This window comes from Dreissena polymorpha, chromosome 7 (assembly GCF_020536995.1).
Source record: "Dreissena polymorpha isolate Duluth1 chromosome 7, UMN_Dpol_1.0, whole genome shotgun sequence".
NCBI classification, from domain to species: domain Eukaryota; kingdom Metazoa; phylum Mollusca; class Bivalvia; order Myida; family Dreissenidae; genus Dreissena; species Dreissena polymorpha.
In genome coordinates this window covers 24,777,801-24,792,548 of record NC_068361.1, presented here as the reverse complement: position 1 = coordinate 24,792,548, position 14,748 = coordinate 24,777,801, and the positions used below count along the sequence as shown (strand labels likewise).

Genomic DNA, 14,748 nt, shown 5'->3' with positions numbered 1-14,748 from the left:
GGTGCTGAAGGGTGATATCCAGCCCGCTATCGAGGTTCACGAGATGCTGTATCAGGTCATTCAGCGACACAACTTCCTCCCAGAAGCCTTCACTTCAGACTTCCACGTTCACTGGGGCCATCATCCACTAAGACCTGAGTTTGTAGAGTCTACTTACTTTCTTTACAAGGTATGGTTTCATGTCACTCAAGTTATTCAATCTTCTCATTTTTAAGTGTTTAATAATTATAGCTTTTGAGCATAGTCTATTTGCTACATTTGTTTTGCTTTATTTGTAAAAAAACATGCTGAATTTTTAAGATACTTGTAGTCAAAATAGTTCTGTATAGTCTGTTCAGAGAGAGAGCAGAGGGGGTGGGGGATGAAACAGCGGCAAGGTGCAGCAATCTGCTGATTCAATGAACATCTTTCACTATCCATAAAATGTATTACCTTTTATAAATCATACATATGGCCAGCCGTCTATGAAAATGGTGCTTAATTCATACATGTAAATTGTCATCCCAGATTTCCTTGTGCAGTCAGCTCAGGATAATGAGGGATGTCAATCCGCTTTTATGGTTTTGTTCATTTAAAGTCCTTTCTAAACAAAAAAACCATTGTGGACGAAAAGTGATGTTCTAGATAAGCCTTGCTTTCTGCAATGGCTTATCTGGGACACTACTGAGAACATGCATTAAGCCCCATAGTCCCAGATCAAGACTTATTTTAATTTTGTTGTTCAGGCGACAGGTGACTCCAACTATGTGGACATTGGCCAGATTTAATCCACGGCTTTCCCTATCCCTGAATGTAATAGATTTGTTTTATGTCATGCTTGAGTTTTTCAACCCATTAAATTGTTATTGTTCAGGCAACAGGTGACTCTCACTATCTGGACGTGGGTCAGAAGGTCATAGAGAACCTGGATGTGCTGGCTCGAGTGCCGTGTGGGTTTGCAGCCATCAAGGACGTCACCAAGGGAACGCACGAAGATCAGTGAGTGCAAGAAAAGCTCGGTTTGCTATAGTGGATATGGTTTCTATCTAGTGACAGGGAGGTGATAGGTTTGATCCCTGCTGTGGGATTGTTCCTCAGATCTTCCCCACAGACACCAAGTACTGGTTCTACCCAGGACACGGAGTCGAGAGTGTTTCAAATAGCCTTAGGCTTTGGATGCAATCAAGCTATAATAAATAGGTTAAAACTTGTAAGTGTAAACGCTGGTCGTGATGAGCATCTGAATGGAAGTAAAAGTGTGGGTGGAGCTGTGTATTGTTGTAATCTAGTGTGCTGGTTAAGCAATATATTGTGGAAGAAAAAGGCTTAAATAAACCTTTTTTTATATGACTACCCCCCCCCCCCCCCCCCACCCCTCTCCCTCATCTGAGTTATTATACTTGGACCCATGTGCATTGCCTCCTGGCTGTGGTCACAGTTTTAAGACCCTTATCTGCTGACAATGCATTGCTGAAGAGGAAAAATGAAATTAACCACAGCTGAGCTTTATACATCTTATTTGAAGACAGCAACTGCAAAAAGACATATCAAAATGACATCTTGTTTTTAGTTTGATTATTCCCAAAATTAAATTAGAAAATGATGGGATGAATGCAATGCCAAGGATTTGGGTTAAGATTTCCTCAACAGTACACAATTATCCTAAATTCAACACATACTAGTTATATTCGCACACATGTGTTAACCCTTCCAGTGCTGGAACCGAATATTGAAGGCCTTTGCAAACAGTTTGGATCCAGATGAGAGGCCACAGAACGTGGCGTCTCATCAGGATCCAAACTGTTTGCTGTTCTGATAGTATTCTTGGAAAAAAAGAAAAGAAAATGCTAATTTTAGAAATTTAGCAGACAACATTTTAGCAGACGACTAATTTCCCAGCATGCAAAGGGTTAAGTATTACCGGCGACTTATATCCCAGTGAGTGGGTTGTAGATGTGAAAGAAGCAAAAGATGTTGCCTACTATCAATATCAGACTTAAAAGTTTAAGCCCATACCTTTACCTTTTTAATATCTTTATTACAGGATGGATTCATATGTGCTGGCCGAGACGTTCAAGTACCTGTTCCTGCTGTTTGCCGAGAAGGAGGACCTGCTCATTGACGTGGACGACTACGTGTTCACTACAGAGGCTCACCTCCTGCCTCTCTCCCTCTCGCGATGTAACAGCTCCAAAACAGCAGAACTTGTAAGTGTCCCTCTCACGATGTAACAGCTCCAAATCAACAGAACTTGTAAGTGTCCCTCTCACGATGTAACAGCTCCAAATCAACAGAACTTGTAAGTGTCCCTCTCACGATGTAACAGCTCCAAACCCGCAGAACGTGTAAGCGTCTCTCTCACAATTTAACAGCTCTATAACAGCAGACCTTGTTATTGTCCCTCTCACGATGTAACAGCTCCAAACCAGCAGAACTTGTAAGCTGTTTAAAAAGATAACACAAAAGTCCCCAAACCTTGAAATCGTCATTGGCTGGTCATTGAAAATAAATTGCTCTTGTAACGTCATTATGTATTCTGCAAGTTTTCAGATGCATACTTGTTTGACTTAATGTTGATACCTTTTAAAGAGTGTTTATTACTTAATTTTTTAACTGATTCCAGAGACGTGATTACTTAATTAATAATTTGATTTATTTCAGATACTAAATTACACAATTTGTAATTTCAAAGTTTCCAATGACTTGAGTACTCAAAATATAATTTGAGTGATATCAGGGTTTTCAATCATATGCATGTATATGAAATTTAACTGATTTCAGATACTTTAATCCTATACATGTATATTTAAGGGCATTAATTGCGAAGACCGAAATCTTATACATATATATGTAATTTTATTGATTTCAGAGACTTAAATATCGTACAAATGTATATGCATTTGACTGATTTAAGACATATGGGCTGTGCTCTGTGAAAAGGGGGTTTAATGAATGTGCGTGAAGTGTTGTCCCTGATCAGGGACGACAATTTCCACCTAAACGAGATTTTTGCTAAAAAAAGACTTTCTTTAAAGAGAAAATATAATAAAAGCGGAAAGTGTTGTCCCTGATTTTGTCTCTAATCTGGAAAGACATTTTACGCACATGCATTAAACCCCTTTTTCACACAGCACGGCTCATACTAGTATGTTATTTGGCTGATTTCAGAGGTTGAGTCGAGAGTTGTACCGCCACCTTCAGCAGCTTGATGATGAATCAAGGACAGAGGATGAGTACGGTGACAGCGACCACAACACCTGCCCCAACCCTCAGGTCAAGTACACCCTCAACTATGCTCACAATCTACGGGAAGGCTTGAAAGACATGATGCTAAAGTCACCTCGGTAAAATGTTTGTCATTTAAGTTTGATCAATTATAATTTTTTCACAATCAGATTTGTTTTCTGGACATTTGTTAAAAACCCAATCTATGGAAGTGCTCCTCATGTGTGGTACACATCACCACATCATGTGTAGATTTGTGGTACACACATTATAAAGCCACCCCCACCACATCACATGTAGATTTGTGGTACACACATTATAAAGCCACCCCCACCACATCACGTGTAGATTTGTGGTACACACATTATTAAGCCACCCCCCACCACATCATGTGTAGATTTGTGGTACATACATTATAAAGCCACCCCCACCACATCACGTGTAGATTTGTGGTACATACATTATAAAGCCACCTCCCACTACATCCCGTGTAGATTTGTGGTACACACATTATTAAGCCTACCCCCAACACATCCCGTGTAGATTTGTGGTATACACATTATAAAGCCACCCCCACTACATCCCGTGTAGATTTGTGGTACACACATTATAAAGCCACCCCCAACACATCACATGTAGATTTGTGGTACACACATTATAAAGCCACCCCCAACACATAACGTGTAGATTTGTGGTTCACACATTATAAAGCCACCCCCCACCACATCATGTGTAGATTTGTGGTACATACATTATAAAGCCACCCCCACCACATCTTAGGTAGATGGTTGTGCCCCTGAACTTGAGAGGAAAGAATGACTCCTTATGATTTCTAGCTCAACAGGTCAATGTTACAATCGTTTTGTAACAGAAAATGTGTTTGTAGACAATTACTTGGGAATGCTTTGACCAACAATCATGCAAATCGGTGTAGCGGGCACTTGGGTTGAAAGTAAGACGTCTATTAAGATTGAGGTCATCTATTGAAAGGTCCAGGCCACAGGGTCTTCTTGTTTCATGAACTTTATTTCTGCATGAAATATTAAGAATTGTTTTGATGATATAAATTAGATTGCTGGTTAGTATTGACAAAGACTGACCTCTATTGATTTTCAAATCAAGAGATCTAAGGCGTAAGTCCCAGGGACAATTTTGCTGCAGGTTGCGCAGTAAACATGTTTGATAAATATCTTTTTATTATTATGTATGTGACATAGCTCTCCTGATATTTTATTAGTCTTGTCACCTATTGATTGTAGCTTGTCTCAAGCTACCATCTGTTGAACGGTTTATACTTCACCAGTCTGGTTAAGTAAATCAGAGTGCTTCTATTGCTAATAGAGCATGAAAGCTCTCATAAATGTATTACTTCATCAATAATTACTTCATCAATAATTCTCAGTTTCTCCACCACATGTTTATATTTTACCTATCAATTGTTGTGTATGTTCATTGTTGTTCTATAAAAAATTAGTTTTATTGTTAAAATTTATTTGTGTTGTATTGAAAAAGGCAATATTTTATGTAAGCCAGTGATTGTCTGATTTTATCAGGATGTTTTTTTGTAAGAAATCCAAGAAATGTTAAATTAACGACCCTTTATCAATATTACTTCCTATGAACAGCTTACCAAACATAAACCAGAATTGAATCATTATAAACAACAATTCTCTTTAATTCCAGGACATTAGGTGCATCCATATTAATTTTTTTTATTAATTACTAGATAATTGTTTTTTTCTTGCAATCATTTTTTCTCCAATTGTTGCTTTCACCTGCCAAAAAGGTTGTGTGAGTGTGTGTTGTTTGGTACATCAATGTACACTGCATATTTGTGTGTAAAGACCGGGTACATTCTTCAATAGGCCCCATAATGTTGTCTCATTGGGTTACACCGTATTGATTCCTATCCCTCTGTTTCTTGCTTAGTGGTTACATCCTACTGATTCCTTCCCCTCTGTTCCCCAGCTTGGCGCCCCAGCAGTGCTCACAAGCCCAGCAGAACATCCCAACCTTGAGAGCTGTGGAGTTTGTTGCTGGGAACCAGGAACAGCTGGCACAACTTGAGGTTCATAGTTTGAGCTGTTATTATATTTGAATGGGATAATTGGGTTTAATGCATAAGCGTAAATTGTCTTCCCAGATTAGCCTGTGCCATCTGCACAAGCTAATCAGGGATGATGCTTTCCTCCTTAAATTGGATTTTTTGCTAAGAAAATACTTCCTTTGAAACAAAAAATACCATAAAAGTGGTAAGTGTCAGCCCTGAATAGTAGTGTTTTTCCCAGGAGGGCAAAGGGGCATGGCGCGTTACTTTCAAAAAGGGCATTTTAGCGCGCAGTTTAGGCAAAAAAGGGCAACACGTTCCCTGAATACCTGAATTACGGAGAACCATGTAATCGCATCAGAAGCAGTTGTGGAAAAAATAACATATAAACAAGCACATTTAATGGTAATAGATGTATTTAACTTACTATGATTTATATTAATATATTTACCTTGCAATGTACATTAAAGTTCCATGCTGTTTCAATAAACTGTACAGCACGACAAACATAATAAAGCAATATACATGTATGCATATGAATCTGATTATACACAGATCCACTAAAATATAAATGAAACCATGTTTGTCTTATCCCATTTTCTAACAATAATCTCGACAGATGTTTAAAATAACATTGCGAGTAAATTGATCGCTAACAATATGCAAACACTCGTTTCCGTGACATACATCCACCGAGTAGATTACAAATAAATAAATAATGTTGTTGCTATCTAAAACATTTTTATGCATCGTTGATTATCACAGACATTTCATTAATTCCTTCTTAATGTATAATCTCCATCGTTAATTCGATCGTTTACGACGTTATTTGCCATTTTTGCCGAGTCACAATTTAATTCGGTATAGTCCGCCATGTTGATAAAATGTCAAATGATGTAAGCGACAGGTGCGCATAGCAACATTAAATCAAATACGCGATTCGCATTTTGTTAAATAAGTATAAGTCTCAGTAATTATTTCAATAATTAGATCTAATTTGTTTGTGATTTTAAATGTAATTATGCGTAAAAATATATGTTTTGATATAACTAATTAATGCATGCAATGCACAATTGTCACGAGAATAACATCGAGATTTTCATCAAAAGTATCCGAAGATAACATAGCCTCCGGCATAATCGATTGATACTGACACGGGGTTATTCATGCATGACTAATTCACAGCTTTGGTGCAGTCAGTAAGACCTACCTATAAATCGAGCACTGTTATAGATTAAATTAAACTGGTTCCCCGTTGAATATAACCGTTGACTTTAATATAGAGAATAACGATAGATAAGGGGAGGTAACCAATCTAAGATTAAATCTGCTCAATTAATATAGTCGATTAGACGTTGACGTCTCTCGAGTAAATCAAGCACAGTCGGAGCGTCACAGACAATCAAGGAAGCTGATTTTGAGGACCAAGTTAGATCGTAAGGCAATAAAGATGTTATCAATAAGGGCGCGTGGCGAAATTTGCATTTGAAAAAAAGGGCGCGTGGCGAAATTTGAATTTGAGTGGGCAGCGTGGCGATCCGGGTGGGCGGCGTGGCTTCTCGCCACGCTAAAATGGCCTGGGAAAAACACTAAATAGTCTGTGTGTTTTGCACAGACTGATCTGCAACGATTCTTTTTGCACATCATGCATTAAACCTGTTTTCCTCAAGCGTGGCTCAAACGCTGTTTTCTGACAGAGTATTGGTGTCAAGCTAATAACAATAACGGTACCAAGTACTGGTTATACCCAGGAAACAGACTTGAGAGCATTTCAACAAATCTCAGGCTTTTGATGCAATCACACTTAATAAAAAGGTTTGAACTAACTGCTGTTTTCTCACAAGATACGGGTATCAAGCTGATAACGATAGAGAACAGACACCAAGTTCCGGTTCTATCCAGGAAACAGACTTGAGAGGGTTTCAGTAAGCCTTAGCGTGAGATGCAATCAAATTTAAATAAAAAGGTTCAAACTGAATTCTGTTTTCTCAACACAGGACAGGGTATCAATAATGCCATAGAAGCAGAAAGTGTTCCTGATTAGTCTGTGCATTGAACCCTGTTTTCCCAGAGCCAGGCTCAAATGCTGTTTACTCCACATATTTGTCCTACCCAGGAAACGGACTCGAGAACATTTCAACAAGCCTTATGCTTAAGATGCTAACAGGTTTTAAACTAACCGCTGTTTTCTTATCCCAGGACATGGGTATCAAGCTGATCACGATAGCGGACGGGCGTCTACAGCTGCTCCACACAGCCACGGACGCTCTATCAACGGCCCACGCACAGCAGGGCCTGAGGTTCATGCAGGAAATGATAGAGCTACAGAAGAATCTGCCTAAAGATAGTAAGATCATGCTTAAAAACAATATTTATTCATTTAAATTTTCCCCTTCCCAGATAATGAGATCTTGCTAAAAACCGTTCTTTATTTTTAATTTCCCCTGTCAGAAAGTGTAATCTTGCCTTAAATAAAAAAAAAATCATTGTCTAAATTTTCCCCTGCTAAAGTTTTAAATGGAGGAAACTGGTGTAGTGTTCTCCTGTATGTCGGCACCTCGATAATAAGACCTTAACTTTAAAATCTTCTTAAATGTACCCCTCCACCACTATCAAACTGGGAATCTGGCAAAGAATTGCATCTTGATTATCCGACTGTGCCTTAAAAACCTTGTTTCATCCTTCTTAAATACTGCTGAAGCGAATTTTTGTAATTTGTCATTATTACAACTTTATGCATATGAATGCATTAGGGTTTAATCACTACGGTGACAAGTTGTATATCATTATTGCAAGTATAACAAGCTAGTCTTGTGAAATTATAAATCTCATCAGACTATCAGTGCAATACAAGCGATAAAATATTTTCCAAAAATAATCAAGCCCTCTTTGTTTGATGTTGTTTGCACATCCTTTTCCATGCATTGAAAATACAAATAATGTTTTCCCTTATTCAGATAGCAAACAGAACGAGCCGGTATCCATTAAGGTGCTGACAACTCCTCATGAAAAAATGGTGTATCGCGGGGGCCCAGCACTGTTTGGTTATGATCTCTCAAAGCGACCGAGCGTGCAGGGCAAGCTGGTGGTAGGGGACCCCTATAAGATGTGCACGAGCGATATCCCAAACAAGGAACGACTGAAGGGCAGAATTGCTATCGTTGAGAGAGGGGACTGTATGTTTGTGGACAAGGTATTGTAAAAATCACTTTTTAAAGTATGACGATTTTTAGCTCTACTGGCCATAGGCCAGAAGAGCTTATGGGATGGCATGGTTTCTGTCTGTTTGTGTGTGTGTGCGTTAGACTTTCTCTTGTTTATCCTATAAAGTCCACATTTTTCATCTGATTTATTTCAAACTTGTTCAGTGTGTTGATATTAATGAGGACTCGAACCCTACTGAAAATGGGTTACATCAGAGTAAAAAGTCCAGAATTATCTCCCCTTGAATTTGAGAAAATTGTGAAATAAGGCTTGTTTACGCAAAAAAGTCCACAGTTTTCATCCAATCATTTCCCAACTTGGCACAGTGTCTTTATCTGAATGATGAGTCAAACCCTTTTGAAAATGAGCAATATTGGAGTTATAAGTCCAGAATTATCTCCCCTTGAATTTGAGAATAAAAAGAAAATCTTTTAACATTTTGCCATAACTTTTGCAATTTTAAAGATAGCAACTTCATATTTGGCATGCATGTGTATCTCAAGGAGCTGCACATTTTGAGTGGTGAAAGGTCAAGGTCATCCTTCAAGGTCAAAGGTCAAAAACAAAAAAAAACAAAGCGGCGCAGAAGGGGACAAAGTGTTAACGACAAACACATTTCTTGTTTGTTTACATATAAGGTTTTATCCTTTAGTTTAAACCTATTTATTTTAGCTCAATTGCATCGAAAGCCTAAGGCTTATATAAACGCTCTCGAGTCCGTTTCCTGGGCCTAGAACCAGTACTTGGTGTCTTTGGGGGAGATCTAAAGAACGCTCCCACGGTGGGGATCGAACCCGTGACCTACCGGTCGCTAGGCGGACACCATATCCATTACACCACGGCGACTTTTATCCTTTTGAAACTTCAACGGATGTTTTATATCATCAAGGGCCAGAACCCCATTGAGAGTGAAGAAAATTTGTCCAACTTATGTTGAAAAGGAGCCATTTGAAGTTTAAATTTTATGTTTCTTCTTGTTTATGCAATGAATTTCCCATTTTGGGTCTGTTTTTTAAAAATTACTCAGATTGTTCATACTATCAAGGGCTTGAGCCCTATTGATTCCAGCCAGGAGAGCGATTCAGGCCCTCATGGGCCTCTTGTTCTTCTATAGGCTTATTTGGTGTGTGTATTTTTATTTCAAAACTCACATACTACTCACCCTAATGTAGGCCTTCATGTCCAAGTTATGCTCTGGTAAAGGGAACTCTCCAAAACCATCACATCACTTTTTCTACAACAGGTATTCAATTTAAATTTCACATATGTGTTTTGGGTCATTGTGTGAGATCTTTGACAAAATTCCATGACTCTTACCTGAAATTATGCCCCTTTTTATGCCCCCCTTCGAAGAAGAGGGGGTATATTGCTTTGCTCATGTCGGTCGGTCGGTCCACCAGGTGGTTTCCGGATGATAACTCAAGAACGCTTGGGCCAAGGATCATGAAACTTCATAGGAACATTGATCATGACTCGCAGATGACCCCTATTGATTTTGAGGTCAATAGGTCAAAGGTCAAGGTCACGGTGACCCGAAATAGTAAAATGGTTTCCGGATGATAACTCAAGAACGCTTATGCCTAGAATCATGAAACTTGATAGGTAGATTGATCAGGACTCGCAGATGACCCCTATTGATTTTCAGGTCACTAGGTCAAAGGTCAAGGTCACGGTGACCCGAAATAGTAAAATGGTTTCCGGATGATAACTCAAGAACGCTTATGCCTAGAATCATGAAACTTCATTGGTAGATTGATAATGACTGGCAGATGACCCCTATTGATTTTCAGGTCACTAGGTCAAAGGTCAAGGTCATGGTGACCTGAAATAGTAAAATGGTTTCCGGATGATAACTCAAGAACGCTTATGCTTAGAATCATGAAACTTCATAGGTAGATTGGTAATGACTGGCAGATGACCCCTATTGATTTTCAGGTCACTAGGTCAAAGGTTAAGGTCACGGTGACCCGAAATAGTAAAATGGTTTCCGGATGATAACTCAAGAACGCTTATGCCTAGGATCATGAAACTTGATAGGTAGATTGATAATGACTCGCAGATGACCCCTATTGATTTTCAGGTCACTAGGTCAAAGGTCAAGGTCACGGTGACCCGAAATAGTAAAATGGTTTCCAGATGATAACTCAAGAACGCTTATGCCTAGGATCATGAAACTTCATAGGAACATCGATCATGACTCGCAGATGACCCCTATTGATTTTCAGGTCACTAGGTCAAAGGTCAAGGTCATGGTGACCCGGAATAGTAAAATGGTTTCCGGATAATAAACTCAAGAACGCTTATGCCTAGGATCATGAAACTTCATAGGTACATTGATCATGACTCGCAGATGACCCCTATTGATTTTGAGGTCACTAGGTCAAAGGTCAAGGTCACGGTGACCCGAAATATTAACATGGTTTCCGGATGATAACTGAAGAACGCTTATGCCTAGGATTATGAAACTTGATAGGTAGATTGATCAGGACTCGCAGATAACCCCTATTGATTTTCAGGTCACTAGGTCAAAGGTCAAGGTCACAGTGACAAAAAACATATTCACACAATGGCTGTCACTACAACGTAGAGCCCATATGGGGGGCATGCTTGTTTTACAAACAGCCCTTGTTGTACTTAGAAATTTGGTTATTAAAGTTAAAATGCAACATCTCCTTATCACTGTTTCTTCTACAAGTATTCAATTGAAACATCACACTTTTGTTTTGGTTGTTGTTTGAATCACTGACCAAGATCCATAACTGTGATCTACTGTTTGTGTTCAGGGTCTTTCTGCACATTCACTGACCAAGATATATTACTGTGACCAGCTTTTAAGCAGGATTATGGCCCTCTTAAATGGAAAAGATTTGAAACTCACACTTGTAGAGAAAATTGCTGTTCTAAACACATTAGCACTTGCAAAACTTGTTTATCCATTTCTCTTTCAACAACATGCCTTCAAACATCATGAAATATATTTGAAGCCAGTTCTGTATTTTTCTATGGGACAGCAAGCCAGACAACGTTGCAAGAAACCAAACTATCCAAGATTCTTCTGACAGAGGCTTGAAAATGGTTGTCATTGAATATTTTATGCATAAGCAGGCTGTCAAGCGGTCATACTTTTTCCTACTTTTTCCTACTATTTCCTACTTTTTCATCAGGATCCTACTTTTTCCTATTTTTTTACCAAATCTTCCTACTATTCCTACTTTTTCATTTTCAATGGAGATTTTTTTTTAAAGAGTTTATTTAGTAAACTTGCAGGATGAATGAATCTATGGCATGACTGTATCCCTGTTAATGTGCATTCATCTAGATGAGACCTGACAACCCATGCTGACTGTCTGCTAGCACCTCTTCAGGAGCATAAATATTTATTTCTTATGTAACTTTTAAAATTATTGACAAGTTTTTTTTTGAAGTAACAATAGTGCCTTGTTTACTTCCTTAGCATTTGTACACTGCAGACTTCACTACCTTACACAGTTCCCAGTGATGCAAGAGCTGAGGGAACCCATTGTTTATTCCAGTTTTATTTTGTTTCCATTGACAACAATTTGACCAAACCTTATGCATGTTTACATGATATTGCTGTTTGGAATGTAGAGATATAGAGATACATGTATTGTATGAGTGGTTATGTAATATGGAATTTATTACACAAGTTATTGGAAAAAAGATAAAACTGATGCTTTGCCGAGTTTTCATCATTTACAATTTACATTTACTATAATGTAATAAATTCTGTATTACATGACAACGGATATGATGTTCTATTGATATCATAGGTACATCATGTTTAGTAATTAAAGATAAATGCACAGAGCCTAAATGCCCTGATACATTTTTATGCTCCCGGTAGGGTGGCATATTGCAGTTGTACTGTCAGTCCGTTTGTCTGTCTGTCTGTCTGTCTGTGTGTGTGTGTGTGTCCGTCCGAAAACTTTAATATGAGCCATAACTTTTGCAATATTGAAGATAGCAACTTGATATTTGGCATGCATGTGTATCTCATGAAGCTGCACATTTTGAGTGGTGAAAGGTGAAGGTCATTCTTCAAGGTCAAAAGTTAAAAATACAATCCAAGGGAAGTAATAAGCTTTAAAAGGGAGATAATTTCTAAACCTGCCAAATGATATATTGAAATTTTATTTCAAAGCTGCGCAATAGTGGGCATTGTGTTTCGGACAAACACAATTCTTGTCTAATGATGCCACAGCTAGTGAGGTAACTTCAAGGTGTTAAAGCGAAGTATTAAAATTATTAAACGGCATTATTACACTCCCGAAAAGTCATCAATAATGTAAAAGCCATTATTTGAAACTGGAATAAACAATGTAGTGCAACTGTTTCATTGCCCAATCAATGATGTCATAAAAGATGTCAGGTGATAAGGTCCTATCTCCAGTTGCATAATCTGCTCTGCAATGACCAGTCATTTTGAATGTAACTTAAGTCATTATAACTGCACCCTATTGTCAATTTAAAGGTTTGACAATGTAGCTGTAGCAGAGCATTGACACTGCTTTATATACTAGTATTAATCTTGTACAACAAGTTGGTGTATCACTAAATAAATTTGGTCTTCTGCTTAAGGATATAACATGCACAATATAATTACCATTTTTATATCGCTACACAGAAGACCTCTAACCACTTATTTGATGATACACCAAAATGAACAGCATCTTATTGCATGTATACTTCTTTATCAGGGTAGCTTTGCTTGAAACTTAATTATTATAGATACACTATAAGTGCTAAAATTCCTAGTGGGAAAACAAAGTTTGACCCTTCATGGATGGAGAAGGACAACAGTGGAAAAACACTGGGATCATGGTGCAAAAGAGATACCGGCAATGAGTTTGCAAGATATTGTACTGTCTGAATGAAGTCCATCTTGTAGTAATTCTGGTGCTAATCAACTTATAAGTCATGCAGATGGATAAAAACACAAGGAAAACATGAAATACATGCATGATAATTCACAAAAGCGTTTGTTTGGAAGTGCCCAAAAGCCAAGCAGCTCTCAGGGTTGTGGGGATAAATCTATCTGTATGCAAGTACATCCATCACACAAGGAACAGGTACAAAAGGCTGAAATCTTCTGGGCCCTTAAGGTAGCTTCAAGTGGGTATCCATACAGAACATGTGATGGCACTCCTGCTCTGTTTCAAGCTATGTTTCCTGGACCTGTGTCTAAAAAATTAGTATTATGTATTCCTACTTTTGAGGGAAAAGTTCCTACTTTTTCCTACTTTTTTCCTACTTTTCTTGCAAAAGTAGTTCCTATTTTTTCCTACTTTTTGAAAAAAGGTCACTTGACAGCCTGCATAAGATCAACTTAGTGAAATGATTCATGCATCAAAATGATTAAAAAACTTTCAACTTTATACAAAGCTGAGATAGATCACATTGCTGGTTTACTTTTGTTTACCATACGTTAAATTTAGATGCTAAATATATTAAATTTAGATGCTAAATATATTTACAGTTAAACATACAATCTTACTTTTGAGAAGATTTTATATACAATACCAGTATACAACTATTACAGATATTAAACTTTAAGCATGACTTTATGGTCATTATATGGGGTGACTGAAAGAAAATGTACATACTATTATCAAAGCATAAGAATAGTAGAGTGCACTGTGTTGGGATTGCTTCTATTTATTAAGTTTATTGCTGGACAAAAACTCAATAACTGCTTTTCTGCTTACTTACTTAATATTGCCACATTCAAATATTTGTTATAATGCATTTTGTGGAAGTTAATTTTACCTCTGATTTTCATTACATAGTCAGGGTCCTTTTTATGTGAGCATTCTTTAACTGAACTTAGATTTTTATGAAAAATTTAATTTAAATAAATATCAAGTGTTAAGAATGAGAAGTCTCAATGTGCCTTTAATTCTTCAGGGCAGATGGAAATGATTACAAATATCAAGCCAACATTGGCTATGTAAGAGATTCTGTGTAGTACAAGGTGTTCACATAGCGACCAATATTGCACACAGTCAATCTATCATTTCTGTCACACAGGCCAGGCAGTTACAAGGAGCAGGCGCTATAGGCGCACTTGTTATAGGTAAGTCATCTAATTAGTTGTGTTTTCGAAATTTTTGACTTAATGTATGTCCTTAAAGTGTCGTTCTAGATTAGCCTGTGCCGTATGTACAGGCCAATCAGGGACGACACTTTCCGCTTTTTTGTTTGAAGGAACTCTGTACTTTGAGGAAATCCATTTTCGGCGGAAAGTGTTGTCCCTGATTAGCCTGTGCATACTT

General features: G+C 37.9%; 1 protein-coding gene across 2 annotated transcripts in view; it reads left to right on the top strand.

Moving 5' to 3' along the window:
• LOC127838699 (ER degradation-enhancing alpha-mannosidase-like protein 3) overlaps positions 1-14,748 on the top strand; it is a 38,539-nt gene that overhangs the window by 15,183 nt on the left and 8,608 nt on the right. For both annotated transcript variants that reach the window (XM_052366598.1, XM_052366599.1), the window contains exons 11-18: positions 2-169; positions 854-978; positions 2,024-2,186; positions 3,148-3,323; positions 5,173-5,272; positions 7,451-7,598; positions 8,209-8,444; positions 14,504-14,549. In XM_052366598.1, the coding sequence (XP_052222558.1) occupies positions 2-169; positions 854-978; positions 2,024-2,186; positions 3,148-3,323; positions 5,173-5,272; positions 7,451-7,598; positions 8,209-8,444; positions 14,504-14,549 (1,162 nt within the window). The remainder of the gene's footprint in view (position 1; positions 170-853; positions 979-2,023; positions 2,187-3,147; positions 3,324-5,172; positions 5,273-7,450; positions 7,599-8,208; positions 8,445-14,503; positions 14,550-14,748) is intronic.